Source organism: Macrobrachium nipponense, chromosome 29 (assembly GCF_015104395.2).
Source record: "Macrobrachium nipponense isolate FS-2020 chromosome 29, ASM1510439v2, whole genome shotgun sequence".
NCBI lineage: Eukaryota > Metazoa > Arthropoda > Malacostraca > Decapoda > Palaemonidae > Macrobrachium > Macrobrachium nipponense.
The window spans coordinates 20,981,340-21,008,839 of record NC_061092.1 but is presented as its reverse complement, the minus strand read 5'-3'; the positions used below and the strand labels follow the sequence as shown (position 1 = coordinate 21,008,839).

Genomic DNA, 27,500 nt, shown 5'->3' with positions numbered 1-27,500 from the left:
CACACATTTCATATACATGCTGTGTATGGTAAATATCACAGGGAAAATATGCATAAATATATAGATGGATAGGCAGACCAGTGTGTTTGAATACAGCAATGTAAATATGCTCAGTTTATTGTGTGTACAGTGCAGCGTTTGTTTTTTTTAAATACTTTTGGGAAGTCTCTTAAGGTTTTCAGTAATTTTGAGTTCCTGATTTCGTATTTGAATAGTGAGTGCAGTTTTCTTTCAATAAAAGGATATTGAAATCAGCCCCCGATTGCTCAAGACTTGGTCGTGATGAGTTAATGGTGAACGGTTAGTGAGAAATTACATTGTCAAAGTGCCTTTTGCTTTTGTCTAAGAAATCGCCTCCATTAAATTTGCTTTCAAGAAACAGAAGGGGAAAAGGGGAAAGTGTCAGAGATGTATATGAGACCGTTTCGACAGGGGGAATGACGCTCGTGAAAAAGGGGAACGATGGAGAACGCCGTCCAGGGGGAAATGGAGGGGTGAGGGAGGGGAGAGGGGAAGAAGTTATAAATTACTAGTTACAGTACGGGGAGGGAGGATCTCTACAAAAATTAGAGTAATGGCCGCCACTTTAGTGTTGTAACATTACCTTGGTTTTATGGGACGTGTATCGTTAGTATAGTAGCATTTGGGGAAAAGTTTGTGTTTATTTATTTACTTCTGTTACACGGGTGAAAGTAGTTCAGTTGATATACATACCTGAATAGTGCAACTTTCCTTTCGGTATGCTAAGCAAACATTTGAATAGCATTTCGGTATGTTAGCGCGCCTATTAGAATAGCTGGAGGGGGAGTCCGTGTTGGTCTGCAATAACATACTGTAGATACCCCTGCAGTACTTGGAATTAGCTTCCTGCCATTCGTTGATGGTGGTGACCAGTAAACCCCTACCCCCTCCATCTCCATTCCATTCCATTCCATTCCATTCCAGACTCGCACTGGAATATTTATTAACATTCTCCCCAGTGGTTTATTGAGCCTACCTAAGCCTCACTGTTTCCTGCTTTTCAACGGCGGGGGGAAAATGAATGACTCTGCGCTGATGTCAGCTGGAGGAAGGCTTCATATCAGTGGAAGGTAGTAGAGATAAATGCTGATGTCGGCAAACAATCACAGCTCTTGCCTTTTCACGGGAACAATCATTTAATGAAACTACAAGAAATTAGAAATTTTTTTATGTTATTAAAAGCAGTGGCCTTTCAGAAGAATGTTTTCTTCGAAGGGACAATTTAATGATATAGTATTATAGAAGAATTCTATAAAATCTGAAGTTTTTATAGTCGAGTCACTTCAGTTAGTGTTTCGAGTGACAATTCTCCCTTCAGGAGGTTGGGTAGTAAGTGAACTATAAACGTCACTTGTGAAATATGTTTGTGTTTTTGTTGTGGTAAGGAGAAAGTCGTAACAGTTCAGAACTTCCACATGAATGTTTATATCTCCCACACTAATGTTGTATATTGCCGGTCCAAATGGCGATGGGGGTTTTCTGAATAGCTCATAGCGGCTTGTGTATGTAATTGGGATTTGGTACGTGGATTATAGAGCTCAAGGCTCGCTTAATTTAACGGTGTTTGGATTACATAACGGATGCTCGTTTGTATGGTATCAAAGTGGATCTTACGGAAGTTTGTTTGCCTTTTCTATATGATTGGTATATTCCAAGAAAGCGAGCTAGGGTTTGAGTCAGTGTATTATGTCCAGTGTGGTATTACCAATGACATTATAGAATTGATCCTATTTTGTATTATCATACGTGCATACATACATATATATGTATTATACATACACAAATACACACAAACATTATATATATATATATATATATATGGGTATATTATATATATATATATATATATTATATATATATATATATATATATGTGCCACAGAAGCACTCCAAGTACTTGAAATATGAGCCGTGGACCTCCTAAAATCTTGTTTAATTAACTTCTGTCAGTTATGCTGAGCTGATGTTTGTAGTTAATTTGTTGGGTAAATAAACCTTTCAGTGAAGTATATCTTTAATCATGTTTAGTATCGGTTCAAGATTTGTAAGACTAATTTTATTTTGATGAACTATTGAATTGTAGCGTCAGCAATTTTGGAAATTCATAGAAAATTGTGTTCAAATATTTGTTTACAGATACATGTATATTTTGTTGTTAGTTTTATGGCGTTAATGATTAAGTATGGAATGTGTGTGGTTATGAGAAAATTTTTTTCATTAGTGTTTAGTTACTACGGTCCGTGGCGAGGCTGAGTCTCCAAGTCGCTGTGTGTGATTTTTCGTTGTTCCTCTGAAATCCTGTCATGTTGTCATTAGAGGGTTTTTGTATTGTTCAAGATGAAGACAAATGATTTATTTTGTAACTGTTAATCATTATAGAGAATTATGTATATTGTTGAAGACTTACTTTCATGTAAATAATGTAAATAATCGCATTAATCAATCTCGAATGTAAATAATCGCATTAATCAATCTCGGTTACTGCAAGCAGGGATTGCATTGGGAATCCTTCTCCATGTTTGGGTGAGGAATGCTAACTCGAATTATGATGAACTAATCAGTTATCAAGTTTTGGAAAATTGTTCACGAATAGCATTGAAAATCTTCCGCGTAATAGATGCCTTCATCTAGAAAAAAAATAAGCGTAAAATTAACTCTGAACCTCAAAACGCCTCTTATCAAGGCTATAACTCAACTGCTGACATAACCCATTGACCCTGTCCGTATTGGTCGCCAGTCCGTCCCATTTTCGGGCCGAACAGGCTGGCTGGTGTTTATAAGCGAATTTGAGGTCGTATATGACTGATCGTATTAACCACTTTGCTATCCAACTGACCTCGACTTGACCGAATTATCCCTCACTGTTGTGTGCATGTATGCATGCATGTATGCATTTGTGAGATGTACATATTTCACACAGAGAAGATATTATTATTATATTCTTAAAAGGAACCTGTTTATCGTGGTTTTCGGATTTAATGTTATTCAGTGCATTACTTTAAAACTGAAATTAAAGATCTTATCAAGACAAACATTAGTATAGCGTTTCTCTTTTCAGTGTGTTTTATTTTTTCATTGCCTAAAAAGTTCTTTATTCCAAACACGTTCTCTTCTAACGCTGCTGTGTCTCACCATCCCCCCGCCTCCTAAATGCTACTTTTGGGAAGTAGAAAACTCTTTGCTACATATTTTTGGACGAAGTTGAGTCATTTCATCACCCTTCCATTAGCGGTCTTTCTTATAAGAATAAAAGTGGCGGAAACAGTGAATACTTAGTTAGTCTCTTATTCTGTACTTGGTGAAAGTTTCGTGGTATTTTTTATAATTAAAATGTTTTCAAGAATTGGAATGTCTGGCATTTTTCTCAAAGAGCTAAATCTACGAAAGTTGCGCTTTTGCATAATTGATTTTTTTTTATGGCGCGAAAGATATTTCAAGCCTGTGTAACTTCACAGTGGTAACTTCTTGAATGAAAAGCTGTTTGGGTGAAAAAGAAATGTTTTTTTCCACAGGTGTAACTTATTCTCCTGTTGAAATCCAGTTAAGGGTTGTAGCTGAAACTATAAAACTATTCCAAACGACTGTCTCATGCATCCTTTCTAACAGTAAATGTTCTCTCTCTCTCTCTCTCTCTCTCTCTCTCTCTCTCCTCTCTCTCTCTCTCCCCATTGTCACCCAGCGAAATATACTACTTTAGACTCATTCCCATCTACAGCTCATTTCCCCTCAGCGACCCTCATTTTCAGGGGATTCTTGGAACACCGGTTTTTCCTCTCAGTTTCCTCACGACGGGAGAGGCAACATTTCAATATTGCATCTCCTGCACTTTTTTCCCCTCATATATATTTTACGTCTTTCGGATATGTCCCCGCTCGCAGCATAGACCCCAGAGAATTATTTAAGGATTTTTGCTCTGCTTTTTTCGATATTAGGGTTTGCTTTAAATTACTTGTTGGGTTTTGTTTTACAATAATTGCCATACCGGCTCTGATCTTCGATACCACTTATGTCTTTGGTAAAGGTTTTTGAACTTGCTTTTTTCATCTGCTAGTTTTTATGTCCTCTCGTACAATGATATTTTTGTCATAAGTAGCTTTTCCCTTTAATGGTGATGCTTCAACGTCACTCGTGCTTTATTGTCAAAAGGATTCCAAGCCATGCTCATAAGTTATCATTTGATCTTCCAAATGCCGTTACTTGATAGTAGATGATTCATAATCGCACCGTTACTGCTGTGCAGTGCGGGGTCTGCGGTGGGAGGTTGGAAACCAACATTCTTTGGAAGCTTAGATTTCAAGTCAGTGGCCCCTGTGTGCTTGTTCCATGTTAATAAGTTTCGTCTACTGAAATAATAATAATAACATAAATTCGTAATCAGGAGGGAGTTAAGGAGTAAAACTTACGTGTATTTTAATGATGATATTTATACATTTCTTTTTCTTTTCGGTGTTCCATTCTTATACAGGCTTAGGTAGGGTTAGTCGTTGATGACCATAGTTTTTGCGATTCCAATTTAACTTCACTCAACCAAAATGGGTTTTGCATTCACTGATCTTGCTAAGTAAGGTCATGCATTTTCGTTAGTTTTAAATAATAATAATAATAATAATAATAATAATAATAATAATAATAATAATAATAATAATAATAATAATAAGGGTTTAATATCCAGATAGTGGGGTGTCTCGTATTTGCCAGCATGAAAGTATTAATGTTTTCAATAAAATTCTCATTTTAAGGTATTTGCTTACATTTGCGCAACAATGTCGCCTATGATTTATCTAATTCATTTTTCTCCAAACTGCAAAGTGACTATCCGTCTATTAATGGAATGCTGTGCGATCTCCATAGTGATTTTGGAAATTATCCTGCGAAAGTTGTTTCAGTACCCAATTTAACTAATGGTTTCCTTTAGTTTAAGGATCGTGTGCACTGTAATGCTATACTATTATCGTAAGTTATTCTATTTATTGAAATGAATGGATGTGACACCGGGTAAGTGGGGTATACGTATAAATGCCCTCGGGCTCGGGTATGTTATACTGAGGCCACCGATATCACCTTCCGATAGGCAGTGCCCTTGGCGTTTGAGTGTGATTGCGATTTCAAATGGGGCCATTCAATTTGCCATAAATCCAGGCGTTATATCTTTAGGACAGACCCGTCGTTGTTCGTATCGTGAGATATTACGGTGATAAGAGGATTTTATGAGTGAGGCGTATAAAGCTCTAACCTTAGATAAGACACTGATGGATCTACCACTGGTAAAGCAGTTTTCGTCATTTAACGGATGTAATTCATAGTATAATACATGTGGTGATTTTCGGATGTCCATGATCATGTTTTTCTGGAAACCAATAACGACTGAATTGTGTTAATCGATATTTGGTTTCGTATTGCTGTAACTTGCTTGTCATTATTTGACCGATAAATCTCTCTCTCTCTCTCTCTCTCTCTCTCTCTCTCTCTCTCTCTCTCTCTCTCTCTCTCTCTCTCTCTCTATATATATATATATATATATATATATATATATATATATATATATTATATATATATATAAACATGTATATGTGTGTATGTATATATGTATGTATACGTATGGAAAATACAGATGTAGGAGACTTATCTTCTGTAATAGTGGCCACATTCTCACGTAACAGTGAATTAATTCACCTGTTTCTACAAAGAAATATATGGTTGATCACCTGGGTTTTTCGTATAAAAAATTGTATTGTTAGTTATTTTTCAGTTTATCAAAATCTTTGCCATGTTTTATTAGTCTTCAGGAGTTAGTTCTTTTGAGTATATTACTGAGTATATTATTCGCACTGGCATGGTTGATATTGTTATAATTATAAAGGATTTTGATCATTTGAGATAAAATAACTATTTAATTTCTTTATATATTTCGGTTTTTCTAAAAAAAAGGCTTTGATATACGTACCTTTAATGAACTTGTAATTCAAGTTTTCACCGCTCCTTGTATATTCCGGAATTGGTATGTATAAATTTCTCTCTCCAGCTCTCCTCGTGAAAGGTTTGAAAACTGTTTCGATTAATGACAGGAGACCTCGTAAGGCTGTAAGTAACTACATCCGTTTCTTCACCTCATTTAGTTGGTAGACTTCTTTTTTTTTTTTTTTCCCTCCAAAACATCTTTTGACTCGGAGCTGCTTTTGGGCCTAAACATAATATTTTCTTCAGCCCGAATGGAGAAGAAAGACCTCGTTTAGAATGGCCGTACCTTTTCTCTGATTAAATTCTTTTCATGTTTGTTATCTCTCTCCGCTGGCTTTGTTTTGTGTGTTTGTTTCCCTTCTCTGGGAGCCACCTCAAGGAGGCTCTGATTTTCTTTGGGTGCTGCGTCGTTTGCGAGTTATTTTCTTTACCTTGTCTTTATTGTCTTGTTCATTGCCGTATTGAATTTTGTTGATTCGTGGTGGTGATTTTTCGTTTTGTTGCCCGGCTGTTTGGTCAAACGCATTTTCTGTAAAAGTTTGGTGTTTTCCTTTGTTATTTTTTGTCATTATTCCGTTATTATGGGGTGAATAAGAAATTATACAACAGAAATGTTGATGTATGTGTATGTTGTATGTTTATATGTACACTGTGGAGATTTTTTTTATGTTCTTGTAGTGAATTTGTAATTTAACTCATGACCAAGACAAATGTAATCCGTAACCTGAGCCTGTGAGCTTTATATGAAATGATAGGAAAACATAAAGTTGTGATATTACCGAAGTTTTAACATTAGGGCAGCAGTAATACTTTATTCTCGAAGTAATTCTTATTATATACTTCCAGTTCAACGGAAAGTAGTTGTATTGCCACCTTGTATTTTTGGGGAAATTTTTTTTATTGTTATTTTCTGTTTAGGAGTCGCATTTTAAACTCTCATCATTTTTATGTATGTTCTGTTTAAACGATTTTTTTAGCTCATGATTTTATGCCTTACAGTTTTTTTGGTTTCTCGGTACCGTTCCAACCGTTGTATTGTGTTTGCAATTAGTTCCAAGGGAAAAAAGATAGTGAAAGAGGAGCTGTATAACATTACAGGGTGAATGCGTTATTTTGGTATTTCTTGGTTTTTCTTTGCTGTAATATAATATTTGTTCTCTCATCTTATATTGTTGAATTGGACATTTAGCTACAGTGGAAGAAGAAGTACTTGGAACTGGTCTTTTGTGTGTATGGGGAGGGGGGGGGGGTTAATTTTTGTTGGTTTCGTTCTCACTGAAGGCTCAGAATAACTGAAATCTTGTGCACCAGACTTATGATGGCCCAATGAAATATCACGTAAGCATCTGCCCTTTCCAGAGATCTTCTCTGTACTCTAGTCTTCTATCTTCCATTGTCTTCCTTATAGACATAGTGACTGCGCCCTCTTATGTGGTCATATCCCAATTGTTTACCTTGAGCGGTAACCTCTCCTACCTTCTTGGACCTGCATCCCCTCACTCTTTGTACAGTTCTCCTTTTCGAGGATCTTTGGCTTCTCTCCCCCTTCAGTCTTCCTCTGGACTCTATCCCCTTGTTGTCTTACCTTGGAAACACTCCTCTTACAATCTCCCGTCGAATTGTCTCCTTTTGGATTTGCTGTGCAGCCCTTTACTTTGTTATTTTTTTTTTTTTTTTTTTTTATTTTTTTTTTTTTTTTTTTTTCACTGTCTTCTCTGATTGTCCTTTTTTTTTCCAAACTCTTCCACGTAGTGTCTACCTGGACCATCTTGTAGTCTTTCATTGAACAAGCAAACAAACACCCCCCCCCCTCTCTCTCTCTCTCTCTCTCTCTCTCTCTCTCTCTCTCTCTCTCTCTCTCTCATTGTAATCTCTCCGCTTGCAGTACCCATTAGACTCTTTTTAGCACTCTCATTTTGGTCTCCCTGTGGATTTTGTCCCCTCGCAGTCTTCCGTTACTTACTCCCCTTGTAGTCACCCTCAGTAGTTTCTCCCTTTGGACATCCTCCCCGTCGGAGTCTCCCACTGGACTTCTCCTCCTCCCCTTGCGTCTGTGTTGAGGCAGGACACGCTCTCGGTGCACAACCCTTTTTGCTTTCATAAATCTCTTCCTGGATTTTCCAGACGATGTTCCCAGTGGATAACATGGGCGGTGCTTCTGCCATTCGCAGAATTTATGGAGATGCATCGCTCTCACTGAGGTGATACACTTGTCATAAATTTATGGGGGGTCGTTTCATGATGGCCCTCTTTTTGAGTTCCCTGTTCCATTTAGAATTATTTTTTTTTTTTGTGAGGCTAATTTTATTGGTAGGGAGACTTTTAGCTTGACTTACTCTTGCAGCCTTTTTTCAATATGGTAATTTCATTTAATCGTATTTGTACCTATTTACATATTGAATAATTACAAATTTGTTATTAGGACATTAACATTTTTATTTTTGTATTTTGTTTTTTTTAGAATATGAATCATTCAACATTTTTGCACCCTGGTTTTACTAGTATATTTTGTTATTACGCCTACTTTGTTGTTTTACAAGTTGTTATGACTTCCATTGTCATTTCTATGTCCGATTATTACTGATATTAAAAAGATTTTTAAATCTTTCAAATTTTGACATAATGTTAAAATAATAGATACAGTATTCGCGGCCTTCATATGAATGTTATAACCATTGGCATGGTTTATGTAGAGGAAATAACTCTCTCTCTCTCTCTCTCTCTCTCTCTCTCTCTCTCTCTCTCTCTCTCTCAGGATATTTCAGATGTCATTTAAACTTCCCCATCTCTTAATTAGAAAGATGTGTATTACCCTGTGGGATCTTCCATATGTGTCATTCTCATTGTCTTTCCATGTTATTGGAAATCCGCAATTTCTTCCATATGTTGCACTTCTCTCGTTAGTTTTATTCTATCTTATTTAATATAATTTTATTGTATTCCCATAAATCTTTCTGATTAGATCTCACTTGTGGTGATAATGACGGTGTCTCCTTTGGGTGCGTCCAGTTTGATTTACCGTCCTTTTATGCATGCATTCTAAATTAGCCCTTATAAATCCTATGAGGAACTTTGACGCTCTGATATGCATATTTCCGTTGAACTTTGCGCAATCGACCAGTAAAGTACTTTACATAAGCGTTTCGTTTTTTTATAAGTGTAATATTATTTAGTAATCAAAGCTATGAATATTAGGATCTTTCCTAGATGGTGACCCCCAGCATTATTTAGGGACTAATATTTCTTGGTGTTCATTACAGTTATATTTAGTCTTTCGTTTTGGTCATCCCCAGTGTGCATATAGTAAAAACGCCGCAAAGGTGAATACATCCCAGTTAAAACCCTTTGGGGTCACTATCTAGGAAAGATCCCATTATTATTTACTTGCATTGTCGTAGTAAAAAAAATGTCCGTAAGTTACGATGACGTCTAAACCAGGAAAAACTAGCCTTGCATTGCGTCAATATAACCGTCCTCTCCAGGAAACTTGGAAGGCTGCAAGCAGACTTCCTAATTCTGTTTTGTTGTTTGTGAATTTTTTTTTCCTATCTAGTGCGGGTCCAGTGCGGTATTTCCTAGATACAGCACTGACTGCAAGCAAGCACCGCTGTGGGGGGACATTCGGAAAGTGGACGGACGCTGCAGACCATCACATAAACTGTTGGAGGAACACGTGCAAGATCAATAGCACGCTGACTCATCTCTCGCTTTGAGATATATATATATATATATATATATATATATATATATATATATATATATATATATATATATATATAGTATGTATGTATGTATGTATATGTGTGTGTGTGTTTTATTATGGAACCGCTTACAAACATGACATTCATGTTTACAAAAAAAAAATTACGAGCAAACATATAGACGTCTTAAATTATTATTTCTTGGATTAAATTCCCGAAGAAATTCTAAGAGGATAAACTTGGAACAAAGTTTTCCATCGATTACTTCGCTCCCATCCAAGTTCTTTTGATCCGAATTTCATTCTAAGTTCACAACACGTGGGTGAACGAGATAGGGACATTTAATCAGAAGTATTTTAATTGTGTGTATGCTATAGAAGTATATAATTGTGTGTATTCTAGACATTTGATCTGAATAACTTACTGTTTTATACCTGAGAGAGAGAGAGAGAGAGAGAGAGAGAGAGAGAGAGAGAGAGAGAGAGAGAGAGAGAGAGATTCGCTGTGGTGCACCATATCCCCTTTAAGGACATATGGGGCCGAGAGGAGAGATTTGAAAGGGGCGATCGTGTATTGCTAGAATATACAACGTAGTATGAACCGGAAAAAAGTATTAAATGGTTGTTCAGATTTTTTTTCTCTTGATTGAATACAGAGATTGTGTGGAATTTATGGAGTTTTTTGGTTGCGGGAAGTGAGGATTTGATATTTAAATGTATATATATTTTTGTGAGTGGGGTTTTTCGCTGGAAAAGATATGGTAAATTTATGGTCTTATCTTGTTGCCGTAATTAGCTTTCCATATACCATAATTAATTATCTCACTTTAAAGCTAAAGAATCTAGGTATATCTTATTATATATATATATATATATATATATATATATATATATATATATATATATATATATATATATATATATATATATATATATTATATAAACCACATACACACGCACACACTCACACACACTTGCGGTCGATTAGTTTTCACGAAAAGAAAACGAAGAATGGTCAACCTGTTTTTATGCTTTTTATTACTAGCTCCATTATAGATTTCAGGAAACGCCTCACGTTCGTGGAAATATCGAACATTCTGTGAAGAAAACTTTTTTTCAGAGGAGATGCCATGGACCTGGAACTTTAAAGGGTCCAGTCTGCCCCTTACCCCTTCCCGTCATTGTATCCGGAATGGGGATCTCTAGTTCAAAAGACGTGAACTTTTTTTTTTCGTCGATTCTTTGAAATGAAAAATAACCGTTCTGAGAAAAAAAAAAAAAAAACTGTCGATATTATATTTCATTGTTAGTGGAAGCGTAGCTGCGCTTAGTATGGAATATATATCAGGCAAAGAGAAAGGTAAAGGGAACGATTCAGTTGGAAAATTGTGAAATTGTACGCTTTTCTATATAAAGTTTCATTTCAGTGTGGGAAAATGCCGAACAATATTTTCTAGGAAATCTTTTCTTTTAGAGAGAGGAGTGTTCTTTGAATGGATTCATATCTAAATCATTTATCGTCGATTTTTAAAAAAAAATTTATGATCATTATAACCTGATGAAATTTAGTATTGTGTTGCATTAGGTGATACAGGTGAACCAAGCACTTCACGTAGTAATCGAAGTGGAGGAAGGAATGTGGCGAGCAGTCTGCTCTCCCAAGAACATGGTGAGGTAGTGGCTAACACCTTTAGGAGCCACTCCCTCCCCCGCTTCCCCTCCAAAAGAGGAAAGGGCGTTTTGTGTAAAGGGGAAAAAAAATACATTGGCCATATTTTTCATTCTACTGAAAACGAGGGTGTTGTATGTATAACTTGTGAGAGCACGGTTCTAATATTCATGCACTCAGAAACCTTGACACTGGCATTCGTTCCTTCTAAAGTTAAACATATATTATTTATAATTTGAAATTTGGGTTCTAGTATTCGTTTCTTCTAGAAACCAAATTACTGTGCTCATTATTTTTAGAACCTAGGTTATAACGTTCATAGATTAAAGTTTTATTTTCTGGTCAATTTGCTATAAAAAAATTTAAAATAATGATAATCCTTTTCAAAAGAGTGCTACAGTGGTTATACTCTCGGAAAGCTAGTCTAAAGTAGCTTTGCGCTCACACTCTATGGAAGCACAAACCTGGAAATCAGCTTAGTATGTAACGTACCGTGCCCTTGAATTCCTCTGTTTTGCATATGAATAACTGATGCATTTTTTGCATGATTTCTTTGCACTTGAAGAATTGGGACTTCGGAAACCTCAATAGATTTTATATAATTATGATATATATGTGTATACATACTATATATGTTTGTATGTATGTATGCATGTATATATGTATGTGTGTGTTTTATATACACAAAATCGTTAAAGTATGAATGTACCATTGTTGAATATATGTATATATGTGAGTGTGTTTGTGTGTGTGCGTGTCTACGTTCGATAGCTTGTCTACGTGTATGCCAAGTCCCCAAATCCTTTGTTTTCGATATTTTCCCCTTAAAATACTGAACATCCAATATATAAGATGTCTTAGAGAAATCCTTTCCCGATATTTATTTCGTATGTTTCCTGTTTTTGTTTACCAAGACAAATTTGCAGCTTTGTAACTGTGCACAAAAAAAAAGTAAGGAAATATTGGAAAAAGACTGCGTGATTGAGGAAAATAATATGGATCTGGAATTTTAGAAAAGATTGGGAGGAAGCCAGGCGAGAGGAGGCCGGTAAGGAAGGGTGGCTCTTGTCAGTCGGGATGCTGCTGCCTAAGGTTAGGAAGTGTAGGAACCATAAATATTACTAAAGGATTTTTTTCTTTCTTTTTTTTTAAAGGGAAGTCGTGACTCTAGTTGTTGGTAGGGATTTTAATGTTTCGTTTCTTGACACTGTATTGAAGGAATTTTCCTAAGTTAACCTGTTTACACATCGATATATGCGTTTCTGCCGATCTGAAACATAAAGAGAAAGTTATAATTGGAGCGTAGTGAGTTCTTAATGTATTTAATCACAAGATGTTTGCGAGATAAAAAGGTAAGGATAATGATGATTGCCCGTTTAATTTTTTGTATACTTTCATTTTTCTCTTACTTTGATATAGAGATTTGAATTTAGATTCTTTGACGCGTTAAAAATTAAAATCGCCTAACTCTGAATTCTCTCTCGCTCACTTTCCGTCTCTTTTGCAATAACTGTTATTGCGTTTCTCTTCATCACATAGAGCTGTCAGGAAGCAATTTTGATTTTCCCATATTCCCCCAATATTTCCCAACATGTTATTTCTCACTGGCCGCTTCGATTAGTTTACGTTATGCAGGTCTTTTTGAGTCGTGTATCTACGTTTTTCTCTCTTACGTGGTGGTCATATATATATAATATATATATATATATATATATATATATATATATATATATATATATATATATATTTATATATATATATATATATATATATATATACATACATGCATATATATATATATATATATATTATATATATATATATATATATATATATCTGCCATGTCTTTGTACTTGCAGGACACCAATCTAATTTGCAAGTACAAAGTTCCACTGTTCAGGTCAACACAGGGTTGCATATTGATACCCGAGGATGTTATTGATCAGAACAGACGCACACGCGCGCATTTTAATAAGTTTATAGTATCGAGAAATGAAATGAGATATGTGCGTAAATGGAATGTGGGCTCAATGTGAAAAAATTCTTGATTGCTGGAATATTTCTTTTGTTCCGTTAATATGACAAGGTTTTGAGAATGCAACGAAAATTCAAGTATCCACAGCACCTTTATGTTATGAACAAATGACGTTACCATGTGTTTACATTTGTTATTAATTTGGTTTTTAATTTAATGGTTAATCCCAAGTAATTTTATTATGTTTATTATTTTAATTCTGTCTTTACTGGTGGGATTTTCCTCCATATGCATATCATTTAGTAAAATAATTTTTCTCTTTTCAGGTGAGTTTGGTCTTGAACGAGGTACATCAGTAAAAGGAATAGACGGTAAAGTGAACGATAGATATTTTGAATTATGTATTCCCGGTGTTTAGCTGATAGTGTAAATTTACCTTCTTATATGTTAGTGACCCGTAGGTCCATTCTTGAAGCCGTCCTTTGATGTGAGCAATTGACGTAGTGCCATTGGCAATCACCTTACATTAGCCCTCTCCCCTGGGGGCAAGAGACATAAGAACATGGTGCTGGCGACCATTTCCATTATCTGCCACTTGAATTTCTTTTTCCCTGGCTTTTATGTTCCCACTACGTCGTGGGGCTCCCCCTGTCTTTCCCTCCCATTAGACAATTAAGTACCTTTACCCTCGGGGTGTGACCCGAATTCTCGTCTTGGTTTTCCCCTTGGTTTGCCCCTTTTCCCCTCGTCTGCGTTCCCCTCTCGTCTCATCTCGACGAGATGTTTTATGGCCGTGGTTAGAGAGAGAGAGAGAGAGAGAGAGAGATGTCTGTCTTATGATAGGTCGGACTCGTCTGCCTTTTATTTTCGCTGTCAGTTCATTGGCAGTCGTTCTGCTTGTGGTTTGGGTTGCTTGTCTATTATTGTTTTATATTTCCTTCTGTTTTTATAGTCATTCACTTTTTGAATTTGGAGTCTTTTAGTGGGATTATTTTCCCTTTATATTCGGGAATCACATTTGAAAATCTTTCGATATTATTTCATTTAATGCCTTAGTATGGTGGTTCATCCTTTCAAGAGATTGTTTTTATCATCGGCCTTTTGCTTACTAAGTGAACATTCGCGGAACTGAATGTGGCTGTGAGTAAAAAGCGAATTAGAGACAGAAAATATAATGAAACATTAAGGAAACTAAGTGAAAAAGAAAATGAGTTATTTCGTTATAAGAGCGCATTTCACTCTAGGAATTTAGCCTGATATCGGGCTTCTTTTGCCGCCATCTTTATTTTTCCATTATTACGATTTTAGGTCTCAGCACTCTAGTTCTGGACATCTCTACCTCCTTCTTCAATAGTACTTGTGTTTCCCTTTTTATTTTTCCTTTATTTCATGGCTAGATCTCAATCTCCCTGTCTGATATATCATGTGTTTCCTTGTTATCTTTCTTTATCACAAGCCTAGATCTCAGTTTCCCTCTCTGATATCTCTTGTGTTTCCCGTTTTGTATTTCCTTTATCACAATTTCAGTTCACGGCCTCCCTCTCTGATAGGACGTGTTTCTCCCTTTTAATGTCATTGCTCAGCTAAATCGTTTCTACTTAGAGCAAGGAAAGGTTCGTTCTCGTGCAGTCATTGTATTTGGAAAATTGACAAAACTTCGTTGAGCGAATCTGCTTCCATCTTCCACACCTGAACCGCAGAATGATTTATTCATTTTGTTAACGACATCGTAGAGCTTTCTTGTATCCGAAATGGTTTCTTCTTATTGCAATTCTGTATGGGTGGGATATGTTTAGCGTTTAATGTTGGCGGCGATGCCCATCACATGAGGGTAAACAATTTTCGACGTGGTTATGCAAAGTGACTTAAGAACATGTTCTCTTGCAAAACAGTTCCAAGATAACAACTGATCAAACAGTAGCTCCATTAGCCTAGTAACTTGAGGTTTTCCAGCCTAGGGACTTAATGTTGTCTCGCCGTATAAGGATTATCCCTACGTAGAAAGAATATTGCTCGTGTAATCTGCGCATTATTGTATGATTTATTGTGACTTGACTTTAGGGTTCAAATTTTGTCAGTATATGAATTGTATGAAGTGAAGAATTATACAAATTAAATTTGTCGAATTACGGAGAGAAGTATACATTTGCCAAACATGAAAACCTTATCCAATTTTGTTTATAGGTTTAGTTCTCTTTTTATTCAACTTTTGAAGTGTGAGACATAATTTTTTATTGCTAGTTTAAATGGTATTTTAGCACTTGTATAACGTCAAGAATATAGTTTTGTCTTCAAGGAGTTTAATGGCGGTTAATCTGTAGCGAAAATGATGTACTGGTATTACTCAAGAAGCGTGAACAAATATTTTATACTTTATCCGAGTAAAGAAATATTATTTCTAGTGGATTATCACTTTGAGATGTTCCTGAATATTCAAAGCTTTTAGGAGTGCGCCAAGCTCTGCATGAAATTTAAATCCGGTTTCACCTTTCATTTTTCCTCATACATATTCGTCTGTGTACTTTTCATATTTACTTCTCTGTGTTCTCGACTCCAATTTTTTCTTTACCATCTCACACATTAAGAACAACCTAGCGCTAACTTTAGGTATCTATAAACATATATGAGTACTTTATTTTTTCATTAGTGTTTAATCTGAATTTTTAATAGTCTTGCGCTAGGAAACATAATACAAATGACTTTTCGTGTCTTTCTGTCGTTTCACTTATAGCCATGTGTACATGATCAACAACATCAATAATAATAATGATAATAATAATAATAATAATAATAATAATAATGATGATCGTGAGGAGTTTGATGATGAAAGTGAAGGAGTAGTGACAATTACCAAATGCATTGATTTGTTTTATTACACGCATGGTGAGACCCAGCCTCCCCGAACAAGTAACAAAGTAACATGCTGACAGGTGCTGAAAGTGTCCATCAAGGGTAACTCATAGCTCAGCATTAACCCGGGCCATTGTGCGCCTGTAGTCCAGCTTATCGTTCCTGTTTTCGACGTAGAAATGAGAGAGAATAAAGCCTATGGATTCCACTTTGATGTGGGATGACGAGTAGCTGTTCTTGGTGTGATCTGTGGTTCTTTTTTGCTTGATTTTGGTATGTTTTCCCATTATATATTATATATATAGTATATATATATATATATATGTATACATAGTTTTTGTGTATATATATCTGCGTTTATTTGTAAAAATGCATTCGAATAACTGTCCGTTTACCTGAAATATATTTCTTTACCATCATTGTTCTTTTCTTCCTCTCCTCCGTCTTCATTCATATGATGGTTGATGTGAGAGAAAATGGTAAATGCTTTTCACTAAAGCCGGAAGCTTAGAACCTTGACTCCAAACGCCATACAGGAAGGAAATGGGGAGGTCACAAATAGAACTGGGAAGTAAGCAGTGAAGATTTATGCTGTGATATGAAGGGAACGTTTACGAAAGAGGAATAAGTTTCTCTCCAGCTTAATCTGAAGTTGGGAAAAGTTTCTCTCCATCTTAATCTGAAGTTGGAAATCTTGTCCAAATGACTTTGACTTGCATCTCATAGTTGAGTTTTCGGTAGAATTGAACTGGCATTTTGTCTAAAGGATAGCAGGACTCTCTCTCTCTCTCTCTCTCTCTCTCTCTCTCTCTCTCTCTCTCTCTCTCTCTCTCTCATTAGTACAATTACTACAACATTACTAAGCTAAATACTTCTTTTACAATAGGATTCCTATGACGAATCTTAGCGAAGTTTCTCTCTCTCTCTCTCTCTCTCTCTCTCTCTCTCTCTCTCTCTCTCTCTCTCTCTCTCTCTCTCATTATTACAATCACTACAACATTACTAAGCTAAATACTTCATCTAGAATAGGATTCCTATGACCAATCTTAGCGGAGTTTCTCTCTCTCTCTCTCTCTCTCCTCTCTCTCTCTCTCTCTCTCTCTTCTCTCTCCTTTTCCTTGCAAGACGCTGAATGCCTTTGCCTTCTCCTCTGGTCGTTAATTGCTGTGGAGTGAAACTCTCGAACTGTTGAAGGATAACGACCGACTGAATTTCGCAATTACGCCCGAGCTCCTCCGCCGAGCTCTCCGTTTTAATCGTCCAAATTCTGAGAGAAGTTTTTGGGACTCGGCCCTTGTCTCTTTCTTGATGCCTCTGCGCGTGTTTAGCTGTTTGTTGGGGGCGGGATAAAAACCGTAACGAGAGGTTTCGGGAAGCCTTTTATTGATTTATTGGTTTAATCTCCCTTCATCTGCCTTCTGGGATTTGTTTCAGTCAATATCCAGCGATACGACGTCGCCCTGTGGCGGTTCCTACTGTAGAGAAATAGTCCCGAAATACATTAGGTACATACATAATATATATATATATATATATATATATATATATATATATATATATATATATATATATATATATATATATATTATATAAATGAGCATTTCCGGTAATGACTAAATTAGATATGCTCCCACTTTTAATACTGAAGTTTTCTTTTGTTCACGACTTAAATTATCTCTCTCTGCTCAAATTCTCTACTCTCTCTCTCTCTCTCTCTCTCTCTCTCTTCTCTCTCTCCTCAATATATATATATTATATATATATTATCTATATTATATATATACTACTTATATACATCATATATAGATATATAATATATATATAGATATATATATATATATACCATACATATATAACCGACTATATAATATATATATTATATATATATATACATATATATATGTATGTATGTATATAATTTATTCTCCTAGCTAAAAAAATTTGTCATTGACGCTAATTTGATACTCTTCTTCAACACTCATTTCTATATTCTAAATTTATTCTGGCCATACATGCATTTGCTGTTGGTAGAAGAATGAAACCCCTTATGTCAAGAAACAAATGCAAAGTGGTTCGGTGCGTTTTTCCTCACGAGGTTTTCAATCCATGAAGGGACGGAAACAAATTCATTTAAGTCAGTCACTGGTTGGACAATCTCATTCTCTCAAATGCAGTGATGTTAGCTTTTATTCTAGGAATGAGGATTATCATCTTTCTGTTAGTGCAAAATGGAAGTTATTTGTTCGTTTGTCAAAGCAAAGCGAAATATATTTATTCTCTTTACATCAGACCACGGAAAATTGTTAGTAAAGATAAATGTACGTTAGCTATATTTCTGTGAACAAATTGCCCTATTATTAATTACAGTACGTTTGCGTCCTTTTACAAGGAATTAATTAGATTTTTTTTACGAATATATACTCGCGATTTGTCCTCCAGTTCGTGTCTTTTGTCTTCCTACACACCGTTGCAAATATATATTTACATTTATACGAAATAAAGCGAGAGAAATGTTAACTATTTCTTCTTAGGAAGTAAGGCGAGACTCAATGGATTTATATCTTTGCTGGTGATAATTAGTTTCTCACACTCAAATGCCAGAACTAGATCTTTAAAAAGGAAAGTCGTTGTAAAAGTGTACAGAGTAGTACTGTACTTGATGTTTTCCGCGGATCAGGATCAAGTTAAGATTTGGAAGGTTCCGCATAAATCTCTGATTTCAGATATAGAAATGAAGGGTGCTCATATAATCATCATCTGTGATATAAGTACAGTGGTTTTTGCAGGGAAGCGTAAACTTCAGGTTTGTATCGGTAAAGTTCTGATGCTTCAATAACTGCCGATCCTAAATCAGAGGTTCTTTTCTTATGAGTGTACTCGGCTTCAGATGTCGGTAATAGAGTCTTGGTCGCAACTTCTGATTGACGTTTGGGAGAAGAAACGTTGCGGGAGAAGAGTTTATATATATATATATATATATATATATATATATATATATATATATATATATATATATATATATATATACATTCCAGTCTTCAGTAAAGCGAGTTGACAGCTTAATTATACACTATATATATGTATATTTATATATATATATGTATATATATATATATATATATATATATATATATATATATAATATATATATATATATATATATATAGTGTATTTGGCAAGTGTTTAAGACACTTCTTAATCACTATTGAGGCACGAAAGGCTTCATCAAAATCAGTTTCACATGGTGAGAGCTAATGAGAGCTGTCCCCGAAATAGATTTAAAGCTGACTTGACCATTTGTTTTTTTCTTCGTCCTAGTATTAGTCATTCCTTTGACGCAATGGCTTCACTATCTGTCACAAAGCAAACTTTGATGAGCGTCATTAGTGCCCAGTAATTGGTCCTAATGAAAGGGATATCTTTGATATAGCCGTAGTATCAAAATAGTAGGTTTCCCTGTCCTAGATTCTGCTCTCTCTCTCTCTCTCTCTCTCTCTCTCTCTCTCTCTCTCTCTCTCTCTCTCTCCACGAAGTTTGCTTTAATGTGTAGCTTACAAGAAAAGCTTTTGCAGTGGTTTTCTATTGTTATTAAAACCTAAGCACTGGCTTTTATGGTTTTAGAAATTACCTTTTTATTTATTTTTTTTTCCTCTTTGAATTCATACTTTTTGAACCTGTTAACTTATACAATTGTCATAACCTATAACTTTAAAATCTGTAGACGGGTTTTGAATGGATAGTATTTGCGCCTCTTTCTATATTATTTTTTTTATATATATTTTACTAATTGTAATTTTTCATCATCTAGATTCCAACTCATCTTTGAACCAGTAGGAGTGGTTATTTGCCATTTTAGTAGAGTGCTCTTTGGGCCATGGAAATTATCTGATTTCTGTTGATTTCTATGATAGACACACAAGATGTTAAAGAATACTTAGAGTTTTAGGTTCTTGTAATCTTTCCAATATATTGTTCTTCTAATTCTGTTTAACCTTGGATTTTCACGTTGAAAGCCAAAGTTATATTAGCTTGCCAAATTTCACGACGATTTAGAAACTGTTTTATGAACAAGTAAGAACCCTTATGTAATACTCATCCATAGCTCGTTTTATATTGATCCTTCTTATTCATGTGTATTCACATTCCAGTCTTCAGTAAAGCGAGTTGACAGCTTAATTAAGCAGGTGTTTCCATCAAGGAAATTTGGGTTTTGTGACTTGAAATATTGGGAAGATTGCAAATCGAGGGGTTACGCAATGACTTTTATTCAAACTTACGTTTCTAACTGTCGTTAGGTGACTGTTTATATTTTCGTCTTAAAGCATCGCTGAAAAGCTGAGGGAACAACAGTTCAACTTTTTCAGGATCTACTAATTTTCCGTGGTTGTTATATATTCGTACGTGTTTACGTGGGTAATTCAAGATTTAACAATGGTGTCCTACGGAGGTAGATAATGAAGGGACGCACATAACAAACCGTATTTTCGTTCAGTCAGAAAGTTCTGTAAAAGGGAGGGAGCGACAAGTATCCTTAGACCTCTCGGTATCTCCTTAGCTCTGTCCTTCCCCTGTCCTTAACGCCCACGCCCACCCCAACCCCAACCCCTAGCCTGTTCTCCCCCGTCCTTCAGTCCTTGCTACACCACCCATCTCTTATACCTTCCAAGTGGAAATCGATGCAAAAGCCGATCAGCTATTTGTCGAGATGAAGAGAATTCGAACGGGAGGATGCGTTTTCATATTCCCGATTTGAAGAGATTTCCGTCATGTATTGATCTTTCTTTTGTATTTCAAGAGAAACTTGGCCTCAAGTGTTTGCTGTTGACATTCGTTACAAAAAAGCCTTGAGTCTCCTTCGTTTTGTAACGCTCTGTGTTTGTTCCATTATTTTTTGCTCGGCTGTCCTAGACAAATGACATAACGACTGTTGACGAAGAATAAGGCGAAAGCTGAGTCATATTTTATTCCCTGACGTAACTCCGCTGGCATTTATTCAGATCCCTGACTGGCTGTCATCGTCCCCGCTTTTTTGTCCAAGCGATTGATTGATCATTTATGCAAACTGACGTCTCAAAATCAGTTTTAATTTAAATTTTAGTAAGTTGAAATGCAAAACGAACAGTACTGTAAAGAGTATTATTAAAAGGAAAATGCTTTGTCAGTTAAACATCAGCATCAATGTAATTTGACCATAAAATACTCTAGAGTCTTTTTCAGTCCTGGAAATGAGGTCTATTCATTTTTAAAGCATTCAGTGAAGCTGTCAAGAATCAGTTGCACTTCTTGCTTTGTTATTCTAATTTAAGAAATGCCTATCCGTGAATTTCGATTTTCTGGGGACAAGGGGAGAAAACTTATTTTGTGGAAAGTTTTACAGGACTCAGGGATTTGGATTAACATTGCCACCACAACGGAGACTGACCATGTTCGTTATAGAAAATATATAAATTCCGAAAGTCGAAAATTTGATTTTGGGTAATATTGCTGTTATCAGAGAAAATAGTTTGATATATTCTCTTCAGTGCTAAGTAAACGCACGCGCCCAGCAAAACAATTTGGCGTAGTTAGCAAGCGCTGAACTCATTTCTCCTGTTCATTTTAGAATAAGAAGCTTAGTGACTTTGGAAATGTGATATCACCTTATTAAGATGAGATTATGCCGTTTCAGTGTTTCTGCCTTGAGCCATACAGCCCCTCTTTATCTTACCCCTCTTCCCAAGCGGCTTCTAACATGACTGTGGACATTTATTCCGCAACCATTGCACTGAAACTCGACCATGGTCAAGAGTCTTACGTTATTATTTCTGAAAGATCATTATTCAAAGAGATCACAAAGCTTATTGACTCTGGACATTTCATCACTACTGCCAAGCCTAATGCAAAAATATAAAAAAAAATATTTCGGAATGCAGTTATTTGTACACTTCAGTACCAATAACTTCAAATTTCAAAAATGTACAGGACTCTCTGCAGTGTCACAGCTGCTGCCTTCCAGATAAGCTCACAGTTTTAAGGAAAATTTATTTTTCATTTTGAGGATTTTTTTTTTTCACTCGGCACGTTTCAGGTTACGTGAATAGCGTTACATGCAAATCTGCTTCATTTAAATTGGTTCCATTTGGATATATAAATATGTCTATATATTTATATACACGTATATATGTATATATTTATATATAATTTAAATGGAAGGAAATCTGCAGGCAGCAGTCTATTATTTGTACTCGGCAACCACCGATTTTCTATCAAAAGATAAATCAAATATGGAAGTTTATCGGATATCAGTTGTGACGTAGAGTCACCTCAAAATAATTTGCGAAAAACACAGAACGAGGCATTGAGGTATTGCAGATTTTATATCAGTTATAGTGGGTTTATTATCTTCGGTCACTTCTCCCTTAAAGTATTTGTTTTAATTTAGTAGAGTTCCAAGATATGTTCACAGACCTTGTATTTGCCTTGAAATTAATTATAACGGTTAATATTCTAGTACTGTCAATTTAATTTAACGATTTTACTCCTATATTGAAAGTTTTTACAATATTTGAAAATACCCTATAATTTTCGGAGTTCCTGTCCTGAAAAGGTTTGCTGACATTAACAGAACCATTCAAATATAATAGCGAGGCTTGGAAATGGATGTTTGTTTCCTCATTTAAGATCTCTCGGGTATGAGTTTGAAGGTCTATAACAAGAGTCGTATTCCTACGAATCTGAAAACTAAGCAAAAAAAAAAAAAATAATACTAGTATTACGCGACACATATTAGCGCCATATTCCTTGGGTTGTTTATATTTAATATGCAATGATGCAGGTGGAAGTACCCATTCTGAAGAACTCCCCATCTGAGGGTTCCATTTTCGAGCTGAGGAGCTCTTAGTGTCTTAACCTTTATGTAAATGTGCTGATTCCCTGAGGCAGGTCTTCAGGCTTTTCAACTAGAACTCGAATTCCAAGAATTGAAGATGTTAAGGAGAGAGAGAGAGAGAGAGAGAGAGAGAGAGAGAGAGAGAGGAGGAAGAATAGAGGAAAGTAAAAAGGTGAGAGAGAAGAAAGAAAAGGGGACCCGTAAGAGAAAGAAAGAAAAAGAGAAGAGAGCGAGAGGAGAGAGAGAGAGAGAGAGAGAGAGAGAGAGAGAGCGCCGAAGGAAAAAGGTGAGAGAAAGAAAGAAAAAGTGGGACTCGTAAAAAGAGAGAGAGAGAGAGAGAGAGAGAGAGAGAGAGAGAGAGAGAGAGAGAGAGAGTTCCAAAAACCGGATGAAAAAAGGAGACAGAAATAAAAGGGATGGGGGCCCGGGACGTGTTTATTGCGTAACCTAATGGAGAGGGCGGGGAGGGGGGGCCGAGGAAGATGTGTGGGTGGCTGTTATGAAAACATAACCCTTCTATACAGTCAAAAACAGGAAAGAGTAACATTAACGTATAAAAAAAAACTTCCGTTATGTTATATAACTCTGAGTGTGAGAGAGAATCGGCGGAGAGGCAGGGTGAAAAATGTTTTAGTAAGATAGCGCCTTGCCATTGGAGGAGGGAGCTGGGGAAACTTTTCTCTATTTGCTGAAGACACTTCCATTTATCTCGGTGTGTCTGAGAGAGAGAGAGAGAGAGAGAGAGAGAGAGAGAGAGAGAGAGAGAGATCAGCACCTTACCCGTTTTTCTAGAGTAAAAAGAAGGCAATAAAGAAACAGTTACCACAGATATCGGGAAACCGAGAGACCTCGACTAATACCTTGGGCAGATTGCCGACTTGGGGATATTTTAGCTTTCCTCCACAAAACTACTCTGCCTAATATATATTTTAATTCGTGTTTGTGCGGGTTGTGTACGTCGAAATTTTCAGCGTAGGCCCCCCCCCCCCCCCACCCCCCCCCTCTCTCTCTCTCTCTCTCTCTCTCTCTCTCTCTCTCTCTCTCTCTCTCTCTTCGTGTGTTTAGAAGTATTCCGTTAGTAAAGAATACTTATTCTTCCTCTGTAAACGAAACCCAAACACCAGCGAACTTTTGAAACTTGCCCATTATTATTATTATTATTATTATTATTATTATTATTATTATTATTATTATTATTTTATTATTTTATTATTATTAGTTGTAGTAGTAGTAGTAGTAGTAGTAGTAGTAGTAGTAGTAGTAGTAGTATTATAGGTTGCAAACTTTTTTATCCAAAGAACCGCTATTAGTTTTGACGTCAGTTAACTCCGGTAGATAAGAATATATTAAAAATGCAGAAAGTGTCCATCATCTTGGTTTAAACCGAATTTGGATACCTATTATGGGCCATAGAATTTTATAATAATTGTGTTTGCGTGGAAAAAGCAACGCGGGAGGAAATATTTTTATATGAAAAAATCTAGTCAATTGGTATTGTTAACGCGACGTCAGTGTTAGCCGTTGCAACATGCGTCCCTAGAGCTATGGAAATACTAAGGACTAATGCTTATGGCGTCGTTGTCCGTAGATAGCCATTGAGGCACGATTATCACATTTGTCCTTTGACCTTGTGTGGAAGTCAGGGTTATACGCACGAAACGTGTAGGTTTTTGGTCCGTCGTATGTAGGTGTGTATGTATCCGTATTGCGCAAAGTCTTCATGGTAGGAGGTGCTCATAAAAAACAGAGGCTGCTGTTTCTATAATTATTGTCGCTCAAGCTGCTGTATTTTCGTCTCTTTGTTGGTTTGTTTATAATTTTCCAGGTATGTATCGACCGTCGGTTTGACCGAAATAAGTTTTTTAATTAATCTGTATTGAGAAAGTTTTGAAGATTATTTCCGCAGCTGTCTGTGCGGAGAAGATATCGGTTCCATTAAGGAGGTTTCTCAGAAGTTTAGTAGAACTATTAGTAAAGAGGGAGAGAGAATATCTGTATAATGTAATTATTCCCACATTACATGAAGAGGTGATTATGCCCCAAAGTGAAATAGTATCATTCCTGTAAAAGGCATTGTGATTTTACTGTTGGAATACTAATTGGAAGAGATTATTTAGTGAAAAATAAGTCTTGTTTATTTGTCGAACATCTGGATTGGTACAAACAAAGGAACCAGAATATCTTTTGAAAAAAAAGAAGTAAATAAATGAACACAGTAGAACCGTGTGTGTACGTTATTGTTGCATTTATACCTAATGTTATCATTTTGTTTGTATTAACAATGGAAAATAATCGTATAGACTTCCTTACTAAAAGGTAGATATATATATATATATATATATATATATATATAATATATATATGTGTGTGTGTGTGTGTGTGTTTTGTGTGTGTCCTGAAGGGCTGCTTGATTCCCTCAAATTCGGGAAACTGAGATTAGGAAGGAGCGTAGCCGAGAATATGAGAAATGACCCAAATTTTACTTCATATACACTCACATCATAAATGAAGTCTAAAAGTAGCAGCCCTCGGTCCTGTTCTTTTCATTGTTATGATAAATGATAATTGATGATACCAATTTGCAAAGCTCAATCATAAGTTTTGTGTGTGTGTCTGTCTGTGTCTGTGGACTATTCTCCCGTGTCAGCCATTCCGAACTCGGGGAAAATTGCAACTTCAAAATGGACTAGATAATATCGCTTATTCACGGGCCCAGATAAACTAGGCGATCATTAACGGGGATAAATTTAGTCGTAAACCCTTTGGTACGAAATCACAGAACTTTCCTCTCTACCTTTCGTCGAGATGGGAATGTCATGATGATAGCGCTCCGACTCAGACTCTTTGATGACCTCATTTAATATTCTAAAACGAGAACAGTCAGCTTGGCATTGGGAAAATGTTTTAGATATTTCCATATTTGCCATGCGCACCTAAGAGTGACGTTGATTAGACCAAATATAGAATGTTTCATGCCAGTTATTATATCCCAATAAAAAAAGCGCAGGAAAACCTTCGGCGCAATCGAGCTTTCTGTACAGCGTATATTGTTGTATGAGCTGAAGTCCTTGAAACTTTCAGCTACGGCCAAGTGGCGCCCTGTTCTACATATAGTGTTGCGAGACTCACGCTCATGACTATCTTTAGTGTTTGACGATTGGAGGGTGGATGATCAACATACAAATTTGCAACCTTCTAGCCTCAGTAGTTTTTAAGATATGAGGGCGGGGCAGTAAAAGTTCGGACGGACAGACAAAGCCTTCTCAACAGTATTCTTTTACAGGAAACTAAACGTGGAACGCTTTCATATCTTAGTGACGAAACTGAGTGGCATTCAGCATAGGCTCGAACGGTATCGTATATTTTAAACTAATGTATTAAGTTCATATTTATCTCGATCTGGCGCATTGTATCGAATTCCAGAATCACATCTGACATTATTGCCTTAAAATAACTTTTTAAAAAAACAATGCCTTGGTCCCATAGGAGGGGATGGCTTCGCCGAAGTAATCCTACAAGAGTAATGTCATTCTCCATGTTATCTGTTATGTAATATTTAATATGGATTTCTGTATGAAACATTTTTATATACGATTTTATTTTCCGGTTACTGCCACCCTCCCAGTGATAAAGATTATAATATACATATTGATGGAAAACTGATATATATTAATTTTGGTAGTTGTATTGCTGCTCTGCTGATGTTGAATTAGGGAAATGCTTGTTCGGGCAGCTGCGATGTTATTTAACAACTTGCTGTGATAGAATGAGGTTGCATCCTTTGTGGTATTTTGGGTTACGGAGACGTCACACTTAACATGAAATATATATGGGATCAAATCCCATATGAAAAGGTTAGTTTTTTTTCCAGTAGGTGTATTCAACGAAAAGGCCTAAGAAACTCAAGAAGGTTAAGATTGATGTTAAAGAGTTTAATGTTTTCGGTAATATTTATAATCATTAATGGTTGTACTGCAGCTGAAACAGTGAAATTGAGGTGGTGGCAGTAATGATATTCGTAATATTTATAATAGCTGTATCATTATTGTTACTATAGAATTATTTGTATCTGAAGTATTAAGCAGTAATGATAAGAAGGATAATAATAACAGACGCCTCAGTGTGGAATCATTTCTATCGGAATCCAAAACGTAATCCTTGGGACTCCTCAAGGTCAGAAGTCCGTGGGCGTATCGACCACGATCCTTCAAGGGCAAAGGAGGGAAAGGATAGGAGAGGGGAGAGGAAGGAGGAGGAGGAGGAGGAGGAGGAGGAGGAGGAGGAGGAGGAGTCCCTGGGAAATCAAGTTTAGGGGGAGACATAGTGGAGAACATTGTTAAGGGAAATAAGAGCGACCGTTATTGTCTAAAAGGGAGATTTGAGAGGGCCATATGTACGAAAAACTGCTATTCTTGATGCTACTGCTACTGCTACTGCTACTAAGGAGTGGAAGGAAAGAT

At 36.1% G+C, this 27,500-nt stretch overlaps 2 protein-coding genes across 10 annotated transcripts in view; one reads left to right on the top strand and one right to left on the bottom strand.

Moving 5' to 3' along the window:
- The window catches only part of LOC135206292 (uncharacterized), a 28,230-nt gene extending 868 nt beyond the window's left edge, over positions 1–27,362 (bottom strand). The window contains exons 1-2 of the mRNA XM_064237714.1: positions 27,155–27,362; positions 7,942–8,136 (exon numbers count right to left, since the gene is read on the bottom strand). Coding sequence (XP_064093784.1) covers positions 7,942–8,136; positions 27,155–27,362 — 403 coding nt within the window. The remainder of the gene's footprint in view (positions 1–7,941; positions 8,137–27,154) is intronic.
- LOC135206179 (adenomatous polyposis coli protein-like) overlaps positions 1–27,500 on the top strand; it is a 626,589-nt gene that overhangs the window by 264,839 nt on the left and 334,250 nt on the right. The gene's annotated exons all lie outside the window — the stretch shown is intronic.